The sequence below is a fragment of the Bombus vancouverensis genome, chromosome 8, assembly GCF_051014615.1.
Source record: "Bombus vancouverensis nearcticus chromosome 8, iyBomVanc1_principal, whole genome shotgun sequence".
Classification (NCBI taxonomy): Eukaryota; Metazoa; Arthropoda; class Insecta; order Hymenoptera; family Apidae; genus Bombus; species Bombus vancouverensis.
Window position 1 is genome coordinate 6,928,095 of NC_134918.1, and position 18,019 is coordinate 6,946,113.

An 18,019-nucleotide genomic window follows, 5' to 3' on the forward strand; every position below is an offset into this window, starting at 1 on the left:
ATCTTCTTTGTTTAACGTTGTTTATCGTAATCGTTGAAGAGTTCTCATGTACTTGAAACAAACCTACATGGTGTTAAGTTTTCTTCTATGCGGGTTCGGAGTGTTAATTCTAGGGATTTCGCTGTTTCTAGTAAGTAAGAATTCGAAGGAATAATTTAAAAACAATGTTCGAAATATAATTACTGATTAAACGTACGTATTTTCAGTGTTTTCAATCGTATTTACTTCACAGGATTAGCTATGTACTTCTATACGTAATAATTTCCATGATCGAAATCGTTTGCTTATTTCGCGTGAATTATACGACTCAAACGATGCTGGATGCTTACAACAATGTTTTCGTAGAGCTGTACGTATATATTTTTTATTATATCATATTTTACATTTTATAACCGTACAATGACAAGATGTTACAACCTTTACACACCCCAACATAGTCCACTTTCCGCTAAAATTCTATTCTTTTTTTACTGAGCAATGTTTTAATCTATAGGATTTATAATCTATACACTACCTAAAAGTAATTGTAAAAATTAATTACACACCGTGAATATTAATTTCACGTAGTAAAAAAGTAATTTTTCTAAAAATTACGCAATACTTCAATTTAGGCTAATTTTACGTGAAGAAAGAAGAAAAATCTTTCTTGTAACATTTTTTTATCTGAGGCTTTGTTTTTGAGAAAATCGACTTTGGAAATTTGACAAATACACTCGAATATTTTACATTCGGCTAATTCCGGATTGAACAAGAGTAAATAATCGACAGGTTTAAATTAATTACATTTAAAAAACAATTACATTTAAATATAACGCAAAGATGTGGAATAAAATTTTGTCATAAGATATTTCGTGCTTGTTCGAGAAAAATAAATTTGAAGATATATTATGCTCACACGCATGCACACAAGACCATTCGTTCTCAATTAATCCTCGTTTAAGTTCTATCTTCTTGAAAATGAATCCTTCAATGGAAAATTTTCACTTCACGTTTTTTTACTTATTTCCGTATGTATAATAACCTCCTGTTGATTGTGTTTGCTCATACATAGTCAGTCTTTAGCCAAGTTAAAATATACTTGATAAATTTTCAAACTCGATTTTCCCAGAAACGAAGCGTGATATGAGAAAATTGTATCCTACTTATTTTCGACTTATTTTTTCACGTAGAATCTGCGCCTGCACGATTCTACTACGACTAACGCGCCACCCTGTATATTACTGACGTATTAATAAATTACATTTCTAGATATAATGTAGAATGGTACGAGGCACCGTTGCACGTGCAAAAAATAATCCTGTTTATGATGTTAAAATATTCATTTCCTCTTTCTTTCAATATGTTTGGTGTTTTCTCTGCATGCATGGAAGGATTTTCCTCGGTAAGAAATTCATCAGCATCGTAAAATTTTGTCCGCGGTAAACAAGTAAATAGATTTTTATATGTGTTTTAGTTGGCAAGAATGACCGTGTCTTATTTCATGGTAATCTATTCAACAATGCGTTAATCTAAACGCTAGAAGAGATGTGTATTCTGTGTTATACAGTGTTGAATAAAATGCAGGATTATGTCTTGGTTCGCTTGTAGAAGAAATTGTTCCACTTACCCATTTTCGGTATATTAATGTTTGAGAAAGTAGCAATGATAAAGGTTACATATTTATTTACTTCAATCTTGCAATTATCGTTGACAGATATTCTTTACGTTATAAGCGGCAGATGTTTCTTTAAAATTTCCAAATCCATTTAAATTCCCGGTTTCAATGCTAGAAAACGCAAAAAAAAAGAAGATTGTATCAGAAAATATATGCACGCGCGTTCTCCGTACGCATCAGATGCAAATGATCTATGTTGAAATGCAAATATTTTGATGTGCTTTCACTTCGAGCGAAGAAAATAGACTGACGATGGTAAAGAAATATTTTTATCGCAGATCGAAGGAAGTAAAAAAATATGAGAAGAAGAAAATTGTCACGAAGGATACTACTCATTTCCCCCTTTCCCTGACCTATAATTATCTTATATGATAACTTATTAAATATTTAAGACCTATACGTAGTCGAGTGACGGAAGAAAATCGATCGTTTAAGATATGAATAAATAATTCTGAAATTATAGTTCGTGGAGTTCATTTCGCTGAGAGTCAAGAAATTTTTGCAATATTTTGCTGGAAAATTTTTAAGAGAGGTGGAAATAAATAAAATCGAAGATGTAAATGATCAGTAGTTCTTGAATCATTGTACACGATGGTCGAAACACTGGCGTACTATAGTCTCAGCAAAACTCTCTTAAGAGGACTAGGACTTTGGCCGTATCACAACAAAAGATTTAAAGTTTTACAAAACAGTTTCATCAGCTTCAATTTATTTCTTTTTATAATGGCCCAGGTGCTGTAATTATTCTCTTATGTAATTTAACTTTCGTTTAACTTTCATATTTCCTTGAGTTAGATACAATGGCGAGAATATACAGGGTGGTTGGTAACCGGTGGTACAAGCGGAAAGGGGGTGATTCTATGCGAAAAAAGAAGTCGAAAATATAGAATAAAAATTTTTCTTTTAATTTTTTTTTTTTAATTTTTCTATCGAGACGAGATCCGTTATAACGTACCGCACGCGTACCGAGCGAAATGCGAAGTCGATTTTCTCGAAAACAAAGCCTGAAACGAAAAATTTTTATTGTATATTTTCGACTTCTTTTTTCACGTAGAATCACCCCCTCTCCGCTTGTACCACCAGTTACCAACCACCCTGTATACTAACTAATTACATTATAAATAAGTTTATTTCTATTTTTTTTCCTTTAATATAGAATATAAAAATACATTACTTGTATTTTGAAACTCTATAAATCTCCATCGAAATTTCAAATGCTCAATAAAAAAAATATATACACGACGACAATCAAATTTTCTTTTCGATCAATAATTACGAATTAGATAGAGTTGAATTTGATGCGAGAACTCCGCTATTTATCGTATATGTACACTTGTTGTTGAATCTTCTATTGTACAAAATTTCCATTCTTGTTACATAGAGCTGCACTATTTTCAGTGTTTTGTTTTCAAGACTAGGGAATTCATGTTGAAGAATGTGTCGACGCTAATTATGAACTTTAGCTACTTCGTAAGGTACAATATAAATTGGTACCAACTTCCTAGAGTGAGTTTTCAAAAATACAATTAAATTATAATTTAAAGAACATTTTGCAAAAACGAACGTAAATATAGGCCAAGAAAATTATGGATAAAATAAAAGAGGACCTGGAAACGGAAAATGTCGAAGTACTTCAAATTATGAAGGATCATGCTTTTATAGGAAGACGTTACGGGATACAACTTTCGTGTAAGAAACATATTTTGATAAATTGTTGACCATAACGAATTAACGTATTTAAAAACGTTAAAGAATTGAACGTATGAAATAATATATCGCAAACTTTATAATTTTATGTATATGTTACAGTAATTGTATATTTATCATTAATCTTCGTAATACTGTACCCCCTGTTAATCTGTATTCAAGATGGAAGTATGTCATTGAACCAAATTTGTTTCACAAAATTTTGCATAGCAACGGAATATCTAATGCTCGAAGAGAAATGCTTTTTACTCACAGTTTTACATTCGTACGTATCGACAGTGATTTCTATAACTGTTTTTCTGGCAACAGAGTCCTTAATAATTATGTGGCTACAACATGCTGTTAGCTTGTGCAAAATTACGAGGTATAACGAACAATAATTAACTGTCCAGTGCACTGTTTACCTGTTTGAGGTTGCTCGACACATCAGTAGTGATGAGTGTTTTATTTGGAAGCAACAGAACACATTAATATGAAAGAAAATATTTTTTAACTGATTTACAATAAGATTTTTAAAATATTATCACCGCTTTACTAATTTTCTATTTTACACTAATTTACGATGTAATCTGCTGTTTTTTAGTTATATTAATATGAATATTTCAACAGGTGAAAATTCCGTCTTGCACTAGTTAATTAATTTTTTTGTACAAATACTTAATCTGTTCTATAAGTTATATATACAAGAATATGCACATTATACATTATTTACATTTCTTACGTGTTTTAAATGCTGTTTATATTATTTAAATTTCCAGTTATTACGTAAGAAAAGCCACTCTCGAGAACGCAAAAAATCATTTCGATCGTAGAACTAAAGAGGACATAGCAAAAGTCGTATTCGCTCAGAGTAGAGCAATACAGTCAGTATGGCTTTATACTCATTTGCACCATTATTGTAAGACCAGCTTATTAATTAGTTCCGTTCTCATAGATTTTTTCAAGAATTGCAGAATAATAACGTATTAACATATGGCGTAATCCTTCTGTGTAGTATCATTTCCCTAGGAATTAATTTATTTTGTGTAAGTAGTGCATAAACTTCTATCTTTTACACAACAATCTTTCGTTAATTTTCCATGGTCTCTGAAGCTGCACAACTTCGTAAATTTCTAGTAGAAATTCTATATTTTTTACTATTAATCCAGTTTCAATAATAAGAATATTCTTGTACCATTAAAATATGGAATGCCAGGATCCGATATCGTTTTACTTATTTCCCAGTTATCGCAGTCCTTGCTTCCTTTATCCGAAATCGAGGAGGGGTCAATTACCTATTGTTTATTTATTATTTGTCAATTAACGTTTATGTTCCACATAAGTAATATGTGTCAACAATTATTGGATTATTCCAACAATCTTCATACAGCAATGTAAGCATTTCATTTTTTGCTAACGAATTTAATAACTAAATTTAGAAAAAACTTTAAATGCTACTATTTTTTAATGTTTCTAGATTTCACACCAACTGGTATGAAACTTCTTTAACAACTCAAAAATTGATTTTGAATATCATGTTGAGAAGCAGCAAACCATTCTTATTCAGTATCTCTGGTTTCTATGATGGAACACTGAATAGTTTTCTATCGGTATGCTATTTTTTAAATAATGCTCTCTTGTTGTTTGAATGCAACGTGGTTTATGGTTTACTTACACTTTTAGTTCTTAAAAGCATCGATATCGTATTTTATGATGATATCATCGATACAGTAATGGGACTTTATCAACGACGAAGTAGCGTGTAGCCGAAAATTGTGTTGAAATAATTGTATTAAAATGAATGTTAAATTAAATAATTCATCGTAAATAACTTTTAATTGAACAATTAAATTTGTTGTGGAAAATTGCACATGTTCCTGAATTCATAATTAGATCCTTCCTTATCCTTATATTATCTGTTTACGTATATTTTCGAAACAAAGGATTTACTTAACTTCGCACTGTGACGAGCAAATTTAATCCAAAGTATTCTATCACTTCAATGACATATTTCTGTGAAAATACTCACTGCCGCACAAAGCAAGTTCTGCTACGTTGTAACACATAAAATGTCTGATATTTAACATATCATATTTCTGAATCCTTAAAAAAATGCAGTTTCTGCATGTAAAAGTAAAAAAAAAAAGAAATTGAAGTGTTATATGGAAAAGGAAGACCTTCAAATTTAAAATGATGTATAAAATATGGTATAATGATATGTAGCTACAAAAGGATAGAAATATTTCTTGAAAGAAATGTTTTGAACGCTTAACACACAACAAAGAAAACAGACTGAACGTGCTCGAGAAATATTTTCATCTCGGACTAAATTACGATATAAAGAACAAAATTTTTCAGAAGGAAGCTTCACATATTTCTTTTTTTACGACGTATAATTTAGTTAGTAGCGGTACTCACATTTGGTGCACATTCTCATTTTTCAATCGAATAGAACGGAATAATAAAACATGAATAAAAGGCAATAAACAAAAATAGATGCAGCAAATATTAACACCAAAAGCCAGTCGAAAGAAACTAAGAACAGCAAACGATAATGCCAAAAAGCAGGAAGAAAATTATTATAAAATATATGATATCTCAATGAAAAATGAGAATAAACGAATAAACGAAAAGTATCGTACTATTTGTTTATGTCAACGAATATAATTCCTTTCTGATCCTTCCTAATTGAAGCGTATCCAATAACAAACACCATAGAAAAGTGATTCCTACTCCTTTTCTCTTCGACCAGCTAAAAGACACTGAAAACATCTCTGGTATATTTCTAACGCAGACCCCTGTGACAAAAGCTCGTGAGAAACATAAAAGAAAATTATGAAACTTCCCCTTTTCAGTAACGTATAATTTCCTTAATAATGCACTTTACATAGTCGCAGAGGGGTATCGAATCGATCGATAGCACAGCGTTTTAGTATGAATAATTAATCTTTAAATTGTAGATTATGCCACTCATTTGACTGCAAGAGGACAAAGTTTCATAATATTTGCGAAAATTTGTAGGAGGAAGATTGAAATGGGGTGCAAATATAGTCAATAGTGTTTCAATCCTTGCACACGATGGTTGAACCGGCAGCCCTTTATAAACATAGCATTTTACTGCTATCGTGGGTAGGACTGTGGCCGTACAACAATACGAAGTTTAGATGGCTTCATAATAATATCATCTGCTTTATTTTTCTCTCTGTTGTAATTCCCCAGGTATAATTCCTGTTACGTCGTTTCTACTTTTCTGTGTAACAGTGATTTAAAATTTAAGGTATCTGAGTATCAGCTAATTAATGTATGATTAAAGTTTAAAGATTTAATTCCTATTTTTTAATTTATATAATGCATTGAATACTGGCTGTATTTTTTATAAATCTTGTCATGGAATAATGGGACAAATTCTTAAGCTAAACCGATGAAAGTAACTTGTGACTCGTTGTTATCTTGTTTAAATGGAAGAGATTCTGTGATATCTTTTAACTGGACTACAGCGTGTTAGAAAGTTTCTATAAATTATTAAGAAATAGATTCTATAAATTTCTAAATTTTATAAATTTTATATTTTATTTATTATTATATATATATTTTTTTTTAAATTAATAAACACTATTTTCCGTAAATTTATTGAACAACATAAACGTTTAAATAATAATTATATTTTATTTCATGAAATTTTTATTTAAAAGAGAAACTGCAATGTTTATGTGTAATTTTCGTTATTTTCAGCTGTTTGTTCTCAAAACCGCAGAATTTACTCTATATGTCCTATCGAACAGACTGTTCCCTATCATAACGTGCTTGTACGTGGTACTTAGATACAACATGTTCTGGTATCAAATCAACGTAGTGAGTCTCAAGAATTGTAGTTCACAAAGTATTATTTTTAATTTCTCGTATTTTCGTACAATACATTTAGTTAATAATACGATATATTCTTCTTGTAATATGCCAACAATTTTCAGGAAGATTAGTCAAATATTTGTATAATGTATCCAATGTAACTCTGCTTGATTTTTAGAATTCTTTTAGAATACACGATTAATTTAAGGCGACTCTATAAATAAAAATGAAGCAGAGTCGGGTCAAACATATACTTACGGAAGTAAATTGTTTACTTTTGAAGAATTCAACATTAATCGCGTACCTTACTAATGAAATTGAGAAATCTAGAAAAAATACAGCTGATCAGTGCGATTTAAAAAAAAAAAGAAACCTGTAGAGTTGGTAGTGTTGATAACGAACCTGTTAAATTAATGTTGGTAACGAATCTGTTAAACTAGTGTTGGACAAACATGAACTAACGATCGGTAAATATAATGCGAGCACAATTATAAAATCCAGGTTATGGAATTAATGGAACAAGTGAAATACGACTGGAAGATGAACCATGGCGAGCCTCTTAAGATTCTAAAGAAATACGCTGCATTGGGAAAACGTTATTCAGTGGTATTAATTGGTAAGAAATTAATACGAAACGATAAAACACAAAATAATGTGTAACTCTACTCGATTGCAAATTTGTTACAGCATTAATATATCTAGGAACATTTATCTCAATAATATGCCACATGTTTAGCTATATTCTGTGTATAATTGTATCCACGAACATAACTTGCCAGTATAAATTTCCAATGATGATGGAATACTTCGTCGATGAGAAGAAATATTCCTTTTTCATTACGTTGCATCAGTATTTCTTGTTAATCCTGGATGCTACTATACTAGCCGGAATAGAGACTTTAATGGTAACGTGGTTCCAACACGCTAGCAGTTTATTTGCGGTCGTGAGGTAAAATTAAGAAATTAATTATCAAAGAGAAAAAATATAAATTACAGTTTGCTTTTTAGTAAATCCGATTAAAAAGAAAATTATGTTCAATCATTACCGGTATTCGTATTACTAGGCTACAGATGTTTAAGCAAATTGAAATTATTACGAAAAACTGAAAATGAAAAACTGAGATTTGCATTATTCTCTAAGTTCTACAATGTGCATTATATTTTTGATATTTATGTTGTATTTCTTTTATTTTTTATAAGCTCGATCATCTGCTTCAAGATAAGTTATCGTTCATAATTTGCAGTTATCATATTAAGAAAGCAGTTTTTGAAGATTGTGTTCAATCACACGGCTCACGAAAATATTTGAACAGAAATAGCAAAAGAAACGTAGAGAACGTGATAAATGCACACAGGAGAGCAATGGAGTTAGTATTTTCCTACCTTTATATGTCTAGTCACGATTCTTATACTTACAGTTTTCTGTCTAATCGTTTTTATCTGTTACTAAAGGTACGCATACAATTTACGAGACAAATACATGTTTTCTTATGGTACTTACCTTATATTCGTTATCATATGTCTGAGCATTAATTTGTTTCTCGTGAGTAACATACTGTTCTTACTACTCATTAATAGAAGATAAGATATTTCAAAATTGAATGAAATTTTTGAAAAGTGTCTATAAAAAAAGTGTATTTAAAACATTTATTATCACTGTTTTCTTATTCGATTATATTATATATACGAAACCACTTTTTTCCTACAAAAGAAACACGTTTTTCAGTTAACTCAATCAGCATTTCTATACAGAAATATCGAAGAAACGATTATCCACCTAGTTTCTCTCAGCTGCATGCTAATATGCATGGTTCTCTTCAATTATATGGCGCAGCTTACTTCAGATGCCGCTGATAGCATTGTTACAATCATGTGAGCTTCAAAAATATTAAAAAAATTCAATTAACAACAACGAAACAATATAACAAATTTTTTAAATTACTACCTTACATTACTATTACAAATTCACAGATACCACACCAATTGGTACGAAGCATCCGTACCTTTACAGAAACTGTTATTGATAATCATGATAAGGAGCATCAACAGTTTCACTTGCAATTTCTTCGGTTTCTACACTGCCTCGATGGAAGGAGTTTCAATGGTACAACGTTTGCCAAATTTCATAAATCGTCCTCTCGTGTCGAGGCAATACCGTCATTATCGCTGTCCTTGAAATCTATTTTTCAGATCTTGAGAAAGTCAGTTTCATATTTCATGGTGATAATCTCCATGAAGTGACAGGTCCCTTCTTGTCCATAGATGTAATATCTAACTAATAGAAATTAGTAGCATTGATTTAGACGCGTAAAAAATGTATTCAGAAACGCAAATGCTAAACATCAAATGTCACAGTATCGTCAAATAATAATGAAATCACATTCAACAGAATTCTTTGATATAAACTCTTTATAAAAAACAATATTCTTTATTCTTTCGGGATGAAGTTCACGAAGTGAATGAAACCCGACGCATTGCCTTGATTCAACCCTAAGTTCACAGACAAACAACAACACATACTAAGTATCTTATTAATAACAAAAGACTTACGAAAAAAGGAATTATGAAAAAGAGTGTCTTACTGTTTTCACGAAATTGAATTGTTTTCGTAAAACAATCCTTTCGCTTCGGCAGTCCAGTTCGCCGAAATACTGTCACTGAACGGAAACGCGCGCCAGAAATACGCACAGTGTGCGTGGTTGCTGTATATATGTTTTTCTAAGTCTTAAATAACAATAATTGTTGTAAGAACCGTATATGAAATATCGTTTCACTGTCAATGGATTTAATAGATTTTTTAACATGAAACAGTATATGATCGTTTGGATGTTTGAAATATATTGCGTAAAACGTTTTGATGTTGTTTCAACAATGAGTAACTTTGAGAAATGATTAATCCAATATGTCAATAAAATCAACAGCAAATGTTCTGCTGATAACGAAAAAATATATTATTGACTACAGATAGCACTTGTATATGCATCATTTGGATGCCGGATATATGGGGTGTCGGACTCGGGAGTCGTCGCGTGGTCACTGCCTATATGCGGCGCTCGTACCCACAGGTCATCTCGTGGATGCCGCCTATAAGCGGCGCTCGAAGCGAAAGGGTTAAATACGTTCTATAGACCATGTTTCACTCCTTGCAAGGAGCGTGGTATGAAAATGTCATAATTGACCTGGCACTGGGTGCCTTGCGCGCTGGTTGGGCGTATCCCAATCCCTATGGCCCTAGGGGTGCCCAGGTTCTGTATGGCGATAAGTTGGCGCCGAGGAAAGCACCCGTAAACAAAGACTGACAATACTTGTTATTAAGTTATATCCCGCAGGGTGGACTTGCTTATGTGAGTCTATGGGGGCTGGCAAACCCACGTTGCCGCAGTCAGGGAGGACCGTCGGGACAAGCGTCCCGCTTGCGTGAGTCCTCTATGTACACTGCAGGGAAGGTCGCCGGGAGTGTAAGGCGCTTAAGTACGGTTACACTCTCTCTACGTGGCCTTGGGTAGTAACGCACCCACAATCCTGATGCTAAGGATGGGACCGTCGGGATAAGTTCCCGGGTACTTTGTACCTTGAGGCCCCCGCTTACGTGAGTCCCATCTGGAACTGCCGAGCACGGTTAGCAGGTCGCCGGCTGGCAGTGACGTGGCCGTACATCCACACGATAGTTCCACCAATGACTAAGGATGGTACCACGGGGGTCGAGTAAAAGCCCGAAGGAAGTAGCGACCCCCCAGCTCGACCAATTATGGGTTTGGACTCGTGGTGACAGTGCTTGATGGCCAAGATGTTGGCAAGAGGGCCGATTTAGGGGGTATTGGCTCCCCCGAATGGCCTTCGGCGGGTGAGTAGCGTTCCACCTGCTCCGGAACCGTTCTGGAGAGACGGAAGGGCTTAGAAAGCGCCTCGTTCGACCTGAGACGAGCGGCAGCCCCTGCCAGGCTTAGCTAATTCAGGTAGCAAGGTACTGGCTGCCTTGTGCGCTGGTTGGGCGTAACCCCAACCCCTATGGCTCTAGAGGTGCCCGGGTACTGTATAACGATAAATTTGCTCTCAGGAAAGCACCCGTTACCAAAGACGAGAATACTTGTTATTAAGTTATAGTCATTGACTGTTGCTTGACACTCCGGAACGTCGAGGATTTTATCTTTTTATTTTCATAGCTGGTGGAGATAGACTGAAGAAATAGAAAAATTGCGAGAATATTTTATTAGAAAAAAAAGAACGAACAGATGATAGAATGTTTTGTCTGCCGGAAATCGTAGAAGTGTTCAAGCTTTTCTAAGGAATGGACTACACAGATAGTCATCACTATATAATATCTATCGAATTACTATGCTCGCCTTGGATATTTGACCGCTTCATCGTACGATATGCGCGGAATTATGGAACGCTTTCGTCATTTTAATTTTATTGACTGGCACAATCGTCCAGGTATTTCATTTAATCGTTACAATTCTTTTGATTGTTTGTCCGCAACCTATTCAGTATACTATACATTGTTTCTTTGTGTTAATTGAAATGTAGTCGTAAAGCAAAAAAGATAGAATCGTTGTCTTTCAGCTTCATATCAAATTGTTAAAGGGAGAGTTCATATTCTAAAGATCAAGATTCTATTTGAATGTCAGTTAGCAGCATTCGTCACGACGAAAATGAACATGATGAAAAATGATTTGAACATTTTGGCACGGTTAATTGTTATTTTCAATTTCTTAATTCATATTATTTGACTTTCATACATTTCTAAGAAGTTTCTCGTTGTATTAGAGTCAATTATATATCAATATAGATAATATAGACTGCACTGAACGGGGGGCAACATCGATTGCATGGGGCTATGGGGGTAACGTCACAAATCGATAGCGATTTATGGATTGTACCTACAAACACAATAATGTTAGTGTTGGTTCTCCGTAGGCAGTATCGATTGTACGTGCGAAAGAAATTGTATTTCTACGATGACATATGATTCAATCGAGTGCTTGTAGCGCGTATGTAGTTAACTGTAACAAACGCTCTAAACGTTTTAAAAAATACATGCCCCTTCTTTGTTCCTCGCCTGACCAACAAGGCGAACATGCATCTACGTTCTAGTCGTTGCGCAGCCGTTACTTGCAACTTTACGATACGTGCGCACTGTGGAACAATGTCTTTTTTTTTTTGTTTTTCTTCGCCACTTACAGAGGAACAGCAAAATTGGTCAGCTTCGATTTTCGCAGATTTTTTGCAAGTTGATAATATAAAGGTTTCGATGAAACTGCAAAAAGGTTAACTACCACCTGATTTCAATGACTTTTGAATATCTTCCACAGGTTCACAGATACATAAAATATATTTTAACAGAATTTATGTCGATGAAATAACGAACACTTGAAATAAAAAGAGTATAAATTGTGAGCAGTCGCAAAAGCTGTAGAATGAAGACACCAGTTGGTAACGCACAAGATTAATAAAACTTTCATTAACGCAGCCTTTTCATCGTGCCGCTGTTATGCACACTGTTTACGAATGTTCATTAAAGAAAGCATCTATTTTTCGAACTAGGAAACTATAATCAACTTTTTCACTTATAGCTTCCGTTACTGAATCCACTGGAGCGTATTGTTATTACCTGTTGCTTCGTAACTGCCTTGCATGTTAACGAAGCAGCGGATGATGCGTCGATAAAATACTATGATAATACAGTCACGTAGAATTAACATACTCTATATACAGTTTCATAGGTTATTTTAAAAATTGTGTTTACGCTGCTGTAAAGTGGAATAATTTAGTTTACTTTCCATTGAAACATTGGAGTAGGTATAGTATTACATATATACGCAGGTACTACGTAAAGTGGCCGATATATATTAAATAGATTAAATGATTCTTAGCTTTTGTACAAGCGGTATATATACATATAATTAAGTATAGTTCTAATTATAAAAGAGATATATAGAAAAGGAGGAAAGAAAATTTAGAGATAACCAAATATCTCTCGACAGAGAAATATAATTACAATTACGGATCAAGCAAAAAATGTTACCTCTTTCCATGAACGTCATTTAAAATACAATTGCTATCTGTTACTTCGTGCCATGCCTCTTGTGAATATAATATTGCAGAAGAAGTTCCTCCGCTGTAAGACTTGAAGCTGAAAGATTTCAAAAAATGAGCACAAAATGGAAGTAAAAGATTACTTGAAGAATAACGTTCGCAAGAATAGGCTCAAGATAATATATCCTCTTATTCCAGGTACAACACGTTGACGTATAAATTAATGTTGCATGCATTGATATTTAACGATTCACAAGTTCCACTTACCAAATATCACTGTTATCATTACATGTTACAATCACTTTCCGAGACAAAAATAAAAATATTTATCGAGAAGGGAATTATAGAAGATTAGCTTGAAAATCGGTAATTTCACACGTTACAAGATTACGTTGTACGTCTTTTTTTTATTTTCTGTATATATATTAAAAAATCTTTACAGAAATGTAAATAAAGAACACCGACGCGTCAGAATATCCTCGCAGCAGATAGTGAAACTACATTTAGAATTTTCTAGCATAAGAGTGTATTAACATCCTCGGAACGTCCTTTCTCTATGAACTTCACGAACCTTATGAAGTTTGTTGTGCTACGTATAATCAACCCCAAGTTCAGAACAACCTATACACCAACGCACGCTAATACGCATTAATAATAGAAAACTTGCGTGACGGTGGAAAAATATGGAAAAAAAATCCTTATTTTCCTACAGTTTAAAAATACTGTGCAAACTACCCTTACTGGCTTGCAACGCACGCATCATGAAATTACCATAATTGACCCTCACCCTCCTTATTAACTTATAGCTACTATTAAGCTATAGCTACTGTCCATCACTTGTCACTCAGAACTCCACCGTTATTATTTTTTTATATTCACCCCTGTCTAGGAAATATGAAAAATATTCGAAAAATAAAGAAATTGCAGGAATATTTGATTAGGAGAAGAGAAAAGGGAAAAACCATAATCTGTTCAGCCAGACGCGTTCAGACTTTCAAAAAATGGACAACTTCGCAGGAAGTCGCTATTACAGTCTCAATCGAATTCTCATAACTGTTATTGGTCTTTGGCCATTCAGTCGTACGATATATACGAAATTATTGAATGTTCTCATCGTTTTTCTTTTATTATTTGCTGTGTTCGGTCAGGTATTTGTTTCAATTAGTACCATTCTTGCGATTGTTTGACTGTAATTTATTGCGTGGTTTTCCCCGTATTTCGTGAAATATAATTTTACGATAAAGTGGAATTCTTATTCTTCAATTTTATGATAAGCTGTCAGAATGAAGTGTATAAAGAATGTATTTGTATCGCAGTTGGTGAAATTGATAACGGCAAAATTGAGTACGACACTGAGATGGAAAATAGTTTCCTGTATCGCGTATTCCTGCATTTTTGTCGTCAAGTACATCGGATACCTCTATTACATTAATGACGTAAGTTTAGTAAAATAGAAATAACCAATATCGCTTAACCACTTTTGTATTCGAATGAAATAGATTTTTGACCGAAAGTACATTTTAAACAAACTATTTATTTAAAACGGCATCTTATGATACAAAACTGTGTACTTCTCAAATACAGGTAAAATGGATATTTCAAAAAATTGCATACGATTGGAATTCGTTAAAAAATGAAGCAGAGCTGCAAATCATTCACGAATACAGTAAAACCATGAAAACACTGTCAATCGGTTTTGGACGTAAGTCGAAACTCTCCATTCTACAATACTAGCTGAACTACTTCCAGTTTCGGGCAAGAATTTTTCAATTTTGACAGAAAATTCTTACTTATTATCAGTTATTTATTATTTTATTATTAACTATTTCTAAATTTCTTTTATAAAAGAAATCTTCAGTTTCATCCAGTTTTGATAATTAAGAATAATATCGTCTGTACTAACCGAAAGGTAATATTGATTTTCTTTATGGGCATGTAGCAACTAAATCTACAAGTCCATATCGATCTGTACGCGCATATGTAAATTCGGTTTATACAATGACAACGATCGAACGCCTGGACATGTTAGTTATAACAAGCATTTTTTCTTTAAAAAAAAATTGTTTCTACACTGCCCTTTAAATCATAAAATGCTATTCATCTTCGTCTGAAAATTTCAACACTGATCACTTTATTGAATAATTGATGAATAGAATAATATTATATATAATATATAAATAATATAATATTATATAATATTATATAAGTAATAGAATAAATAAATAAATAAGAAAGATTTTTAGCAACGTTTACGATAGTTGTCTGCACTTTGTTCTTGAATGTTAATGCAAATATTTTAATCAAAAACATTGTTACAGTGATTCTTGGTCCAACGATTCTAACATTCTTGTTGAAAACATTCAGTAATGAAATCTTGGATTTGTTAATTCCTATGAATTACACGCGTCCACGAGTGCTCCCGGTAATGATGGAATATTTTATTGATCAGGAAAAATTTTTCTACTATTTAGCTATTTACATCAATATTACTATTAGTTTTGGAGCACTAAGTGTTTTCGTCACTGAAGTAAATTCCATGTCAATAGTATATCATATTTGTGGACTGTTAAAAATTGTTTGGTAAGGAAATTTAATAATGTAATTAACACACTTAAAAATGAACCATTCTTTCTTTGTTATCCATATTGCACATATTTGTTTCCATATTAAACGAATAATAGCTGGAATAACTAGAATACAATATATATATAACCTTATCTGGGATCAATATTTTTCTACAATTGTCATTTATCAGTACTGTATATATCCTGGACTGTATCCAATAATTGTAACGAAAACTATCTTTTATCAGGTGTTGATGTTATCGTGATGATAACATGAGATCACTTCATCCTAGTTCGTCTTACGAATTACCTCTTACGTTAAAGTATTGCGGAAATCAAATAACCGTGTTATTGCCGACGTATTATACTTATTGATTTTAATATTGAAGATAATACGTTCACTTGGAATAAATATCAAAATCAATAATATACATTACATTTGTGCAGTCATTATCACATCGTTTAGTATCATATAACTAATTACTTTCTTACATGAATGAAAATTGCGCGAATTATTTTTAATTAAGCTATTAATTGATTATACTCATAATTTCTTTTAGTTTTTTATTCACTGTACATTGTTCCGCAGCTACCGCATAAATCATATATATGTTTCAAAGATACCAGGAGTCTCTCCTGCGCAAAGGAGTATGATAATTCACAAACAAATAATCTCAATTGTGAAATTACACACAACAACCAAGCAGTTAGTATTCCAATATTATTTCAAACAAAATTGTGAAGGCAAAATAATTTGTCAAGAGTTGTTGTTTTTTCTTTTTCAATTTTTCTAATATTAGTTTATCTTATTCGCACAATTAACTTACACAAGTTATTATTTTAGTCGTTCTTAATTCCAGAATAATCTAAAAGTAACAAATATTTCCTTTTTTAAAGTTATATCGATTTTATACAACTAAGGGTAATGCCATTGTACAACGTTTTTGGCGTTTTCGGTCTGATTACGTTCATTCTTGCTCTCTTTCAAGTGAGTATCACACGCTTGGACGAAATTCGATTGGTTAACAATTATCGTTGATTGACAAATCCTTCTTTGTCTCAGTTTGCGAAAGCAATGTCAACCAGAAACGACATGGAGGAGTTGTTGGCATCATTATGTACTGTAATTACTTCTATACTTTACGCTTTTACCGTCATTCATTTTTCTCAAAAATTGACAGATCATAGCTCCGATATTTTCCAGCATTTGTAAGTAGCGTGTATCTACCTAATTCACACTGACACATTAAAAATACACCACTTCCAAATATTATACTACTTTCGTTGTTTGTATGATATGTATAATTGCAAATATAAATATGTTACAACGTTTAATGATATATCATTATTGTAATAAAATACTTGTAGATACAATATCGAATGGTACGATCTGCCAGTGATGGAACAAAAAGTAGTACTCTTTCTCATGCAAAATAGTCTAAAGGATCTTACTTTTATTATTGGTGGTGTTATAGTTGTGTCTCATGATATGTTTACAATGGTAACTATACTATGAATATACTTGATTTCTTCATATATACTGAAACTGACTTTTTTTAGTATGTTCGAACAGCCTTTTCGTATTTTATGGTTGTTTATTCCTTTGATTAAAATGCTTATCAATTTCTCATCATCTGTCTGCGGAAAACTGGTCGCATATAAATATTTTCGACTGAAAAGTTTATTCTATAAAAGAATAAAACAAGCTCTTTTCACAGGATATGTTTGTATTATTTTAATTTTTATCTCACTGATATCTTTATTGCAAGATATATGTGTGTAATGTGATAATATTATAATGATAATTCAATTAAATATACATTGCTAAAGTAGAACAAAATTTCAATAAATATACGAAGTACGAGCATGAATGGAAGGTTTAAAATAGAAACACCTGTTAATTACACATTCCCTTCCTGTCACCTTTGTACCGCCATTTTACACCATATTCCTGAATGTTCATAAGAAAACCATCTGTTTCCCTCATTAGAGTACTATAATCTACGTTGTTCAATTATTGTTTCCACCTACATCCATTCGCCACAGTGTATTGCTATTGCCTTCTGATATAGAAATATTAATACTGTGCACGTCAACGAAAAGATGGAGCATTTTACAACATATAATACAATTTGGATCGAGAATCGTTCAATTGTAGCGGTAAAGAGTCCTCTACGTGTAGTTGCATGAACATGAACTATACCAGGAACGAGTATATAATACTTGAAATTTG

The 18,019-nt window shown here is 32.6% G+C and overlaps 3 protein-coding genes and 1 long non-coding RNA gene across 4 annotated transcripts; all 4 read left to right on the top strand.

Annotated features, from left to right (window-relative positions):
* Positions 1-5: 5 nt before the first annotated feature.
* On the top strand, positions 6-1,570 carry LOC143303088 (uncharacterized). Its single transcript, XM_076621102.1, has 4 exons — positions 6-130; positions 207-349; positions 1,249-1,381; positions 1,454-1,570. Exons 1-4 carry the CDS (start codon positions 47-49, stop codon positions 1,505-1,507), a joined length of 414 nt encoding a protein of 137 aa, XP_076477217.1. The 5' UTR covers positions 6-46; the 3' UTR covers positions 1,508-1,570.
* A 1,645-nt stretch (positions 1,571-3,215) lies between these two features.
* LOC117164873 (odorant receptor 10-like) lies at positions 3,216-5,169 on the top strand. Its single transcript, XM_076621099.1, has 7 exons — positions 3,216-3,343; positions 3,464-3,626; positions 4,120-4,224; positions 4,296-4,386; positions 4,586-4,734; positions 4,818-4,950; positions 5,024-5,169. Exons 1-7 carry the CDS (start codon positions 3,241-3,243, stop codon positions 5,072-5,074), a joined length of 795 nt encoding a protein of 264 aa, XP_076477214.1. The 5' UTR covers positions 3,216-3,240; the 3' UTR covers positions 5,075-5,169.
* A 3,173-nt stretch (positions 5,170-8,342) lies between these two features.
* LOC143303092 (uncharacterized) lies at positions 8,343-9,051 on the top strand. Its single transcript, XR_013059101.1, has 3 exons — positions 8,343-8,553; positions 8,639-8,729; positions 8,913-9,051. It is a non-coding gene; the product is annotated as an uncharacterized LOC143303092 (long non-coding RNA).
* A 5,172-nt stretch (positions 9,052-14,223) lies between these two features.
* Positions 14,224-17,492, top strand: LOC143303106 (uncharacterized). The gene is made up of 8 exons (XM_076621137.1): positions 14,224-14,370; positions 14,807-14,924; positions 15,541-15,802; positions 16,376-16,549; positions 16,684-16,774; positions 16,850-16,995; positions 17,155-17,287; positions 17,347-17,492. The coding sequence occupies exons 1-8, from the start codon at positions 14,224-14,226 to the stop codon at positions 17,395-17,397; spliced, it is 1,122 nt and encodes a 373-aa protein (XP_076477252.1). The 3' UTR covers positions 17,398-17,492.
* Positions 17,493-18,019: the final 527 nt, after the last annotated feature.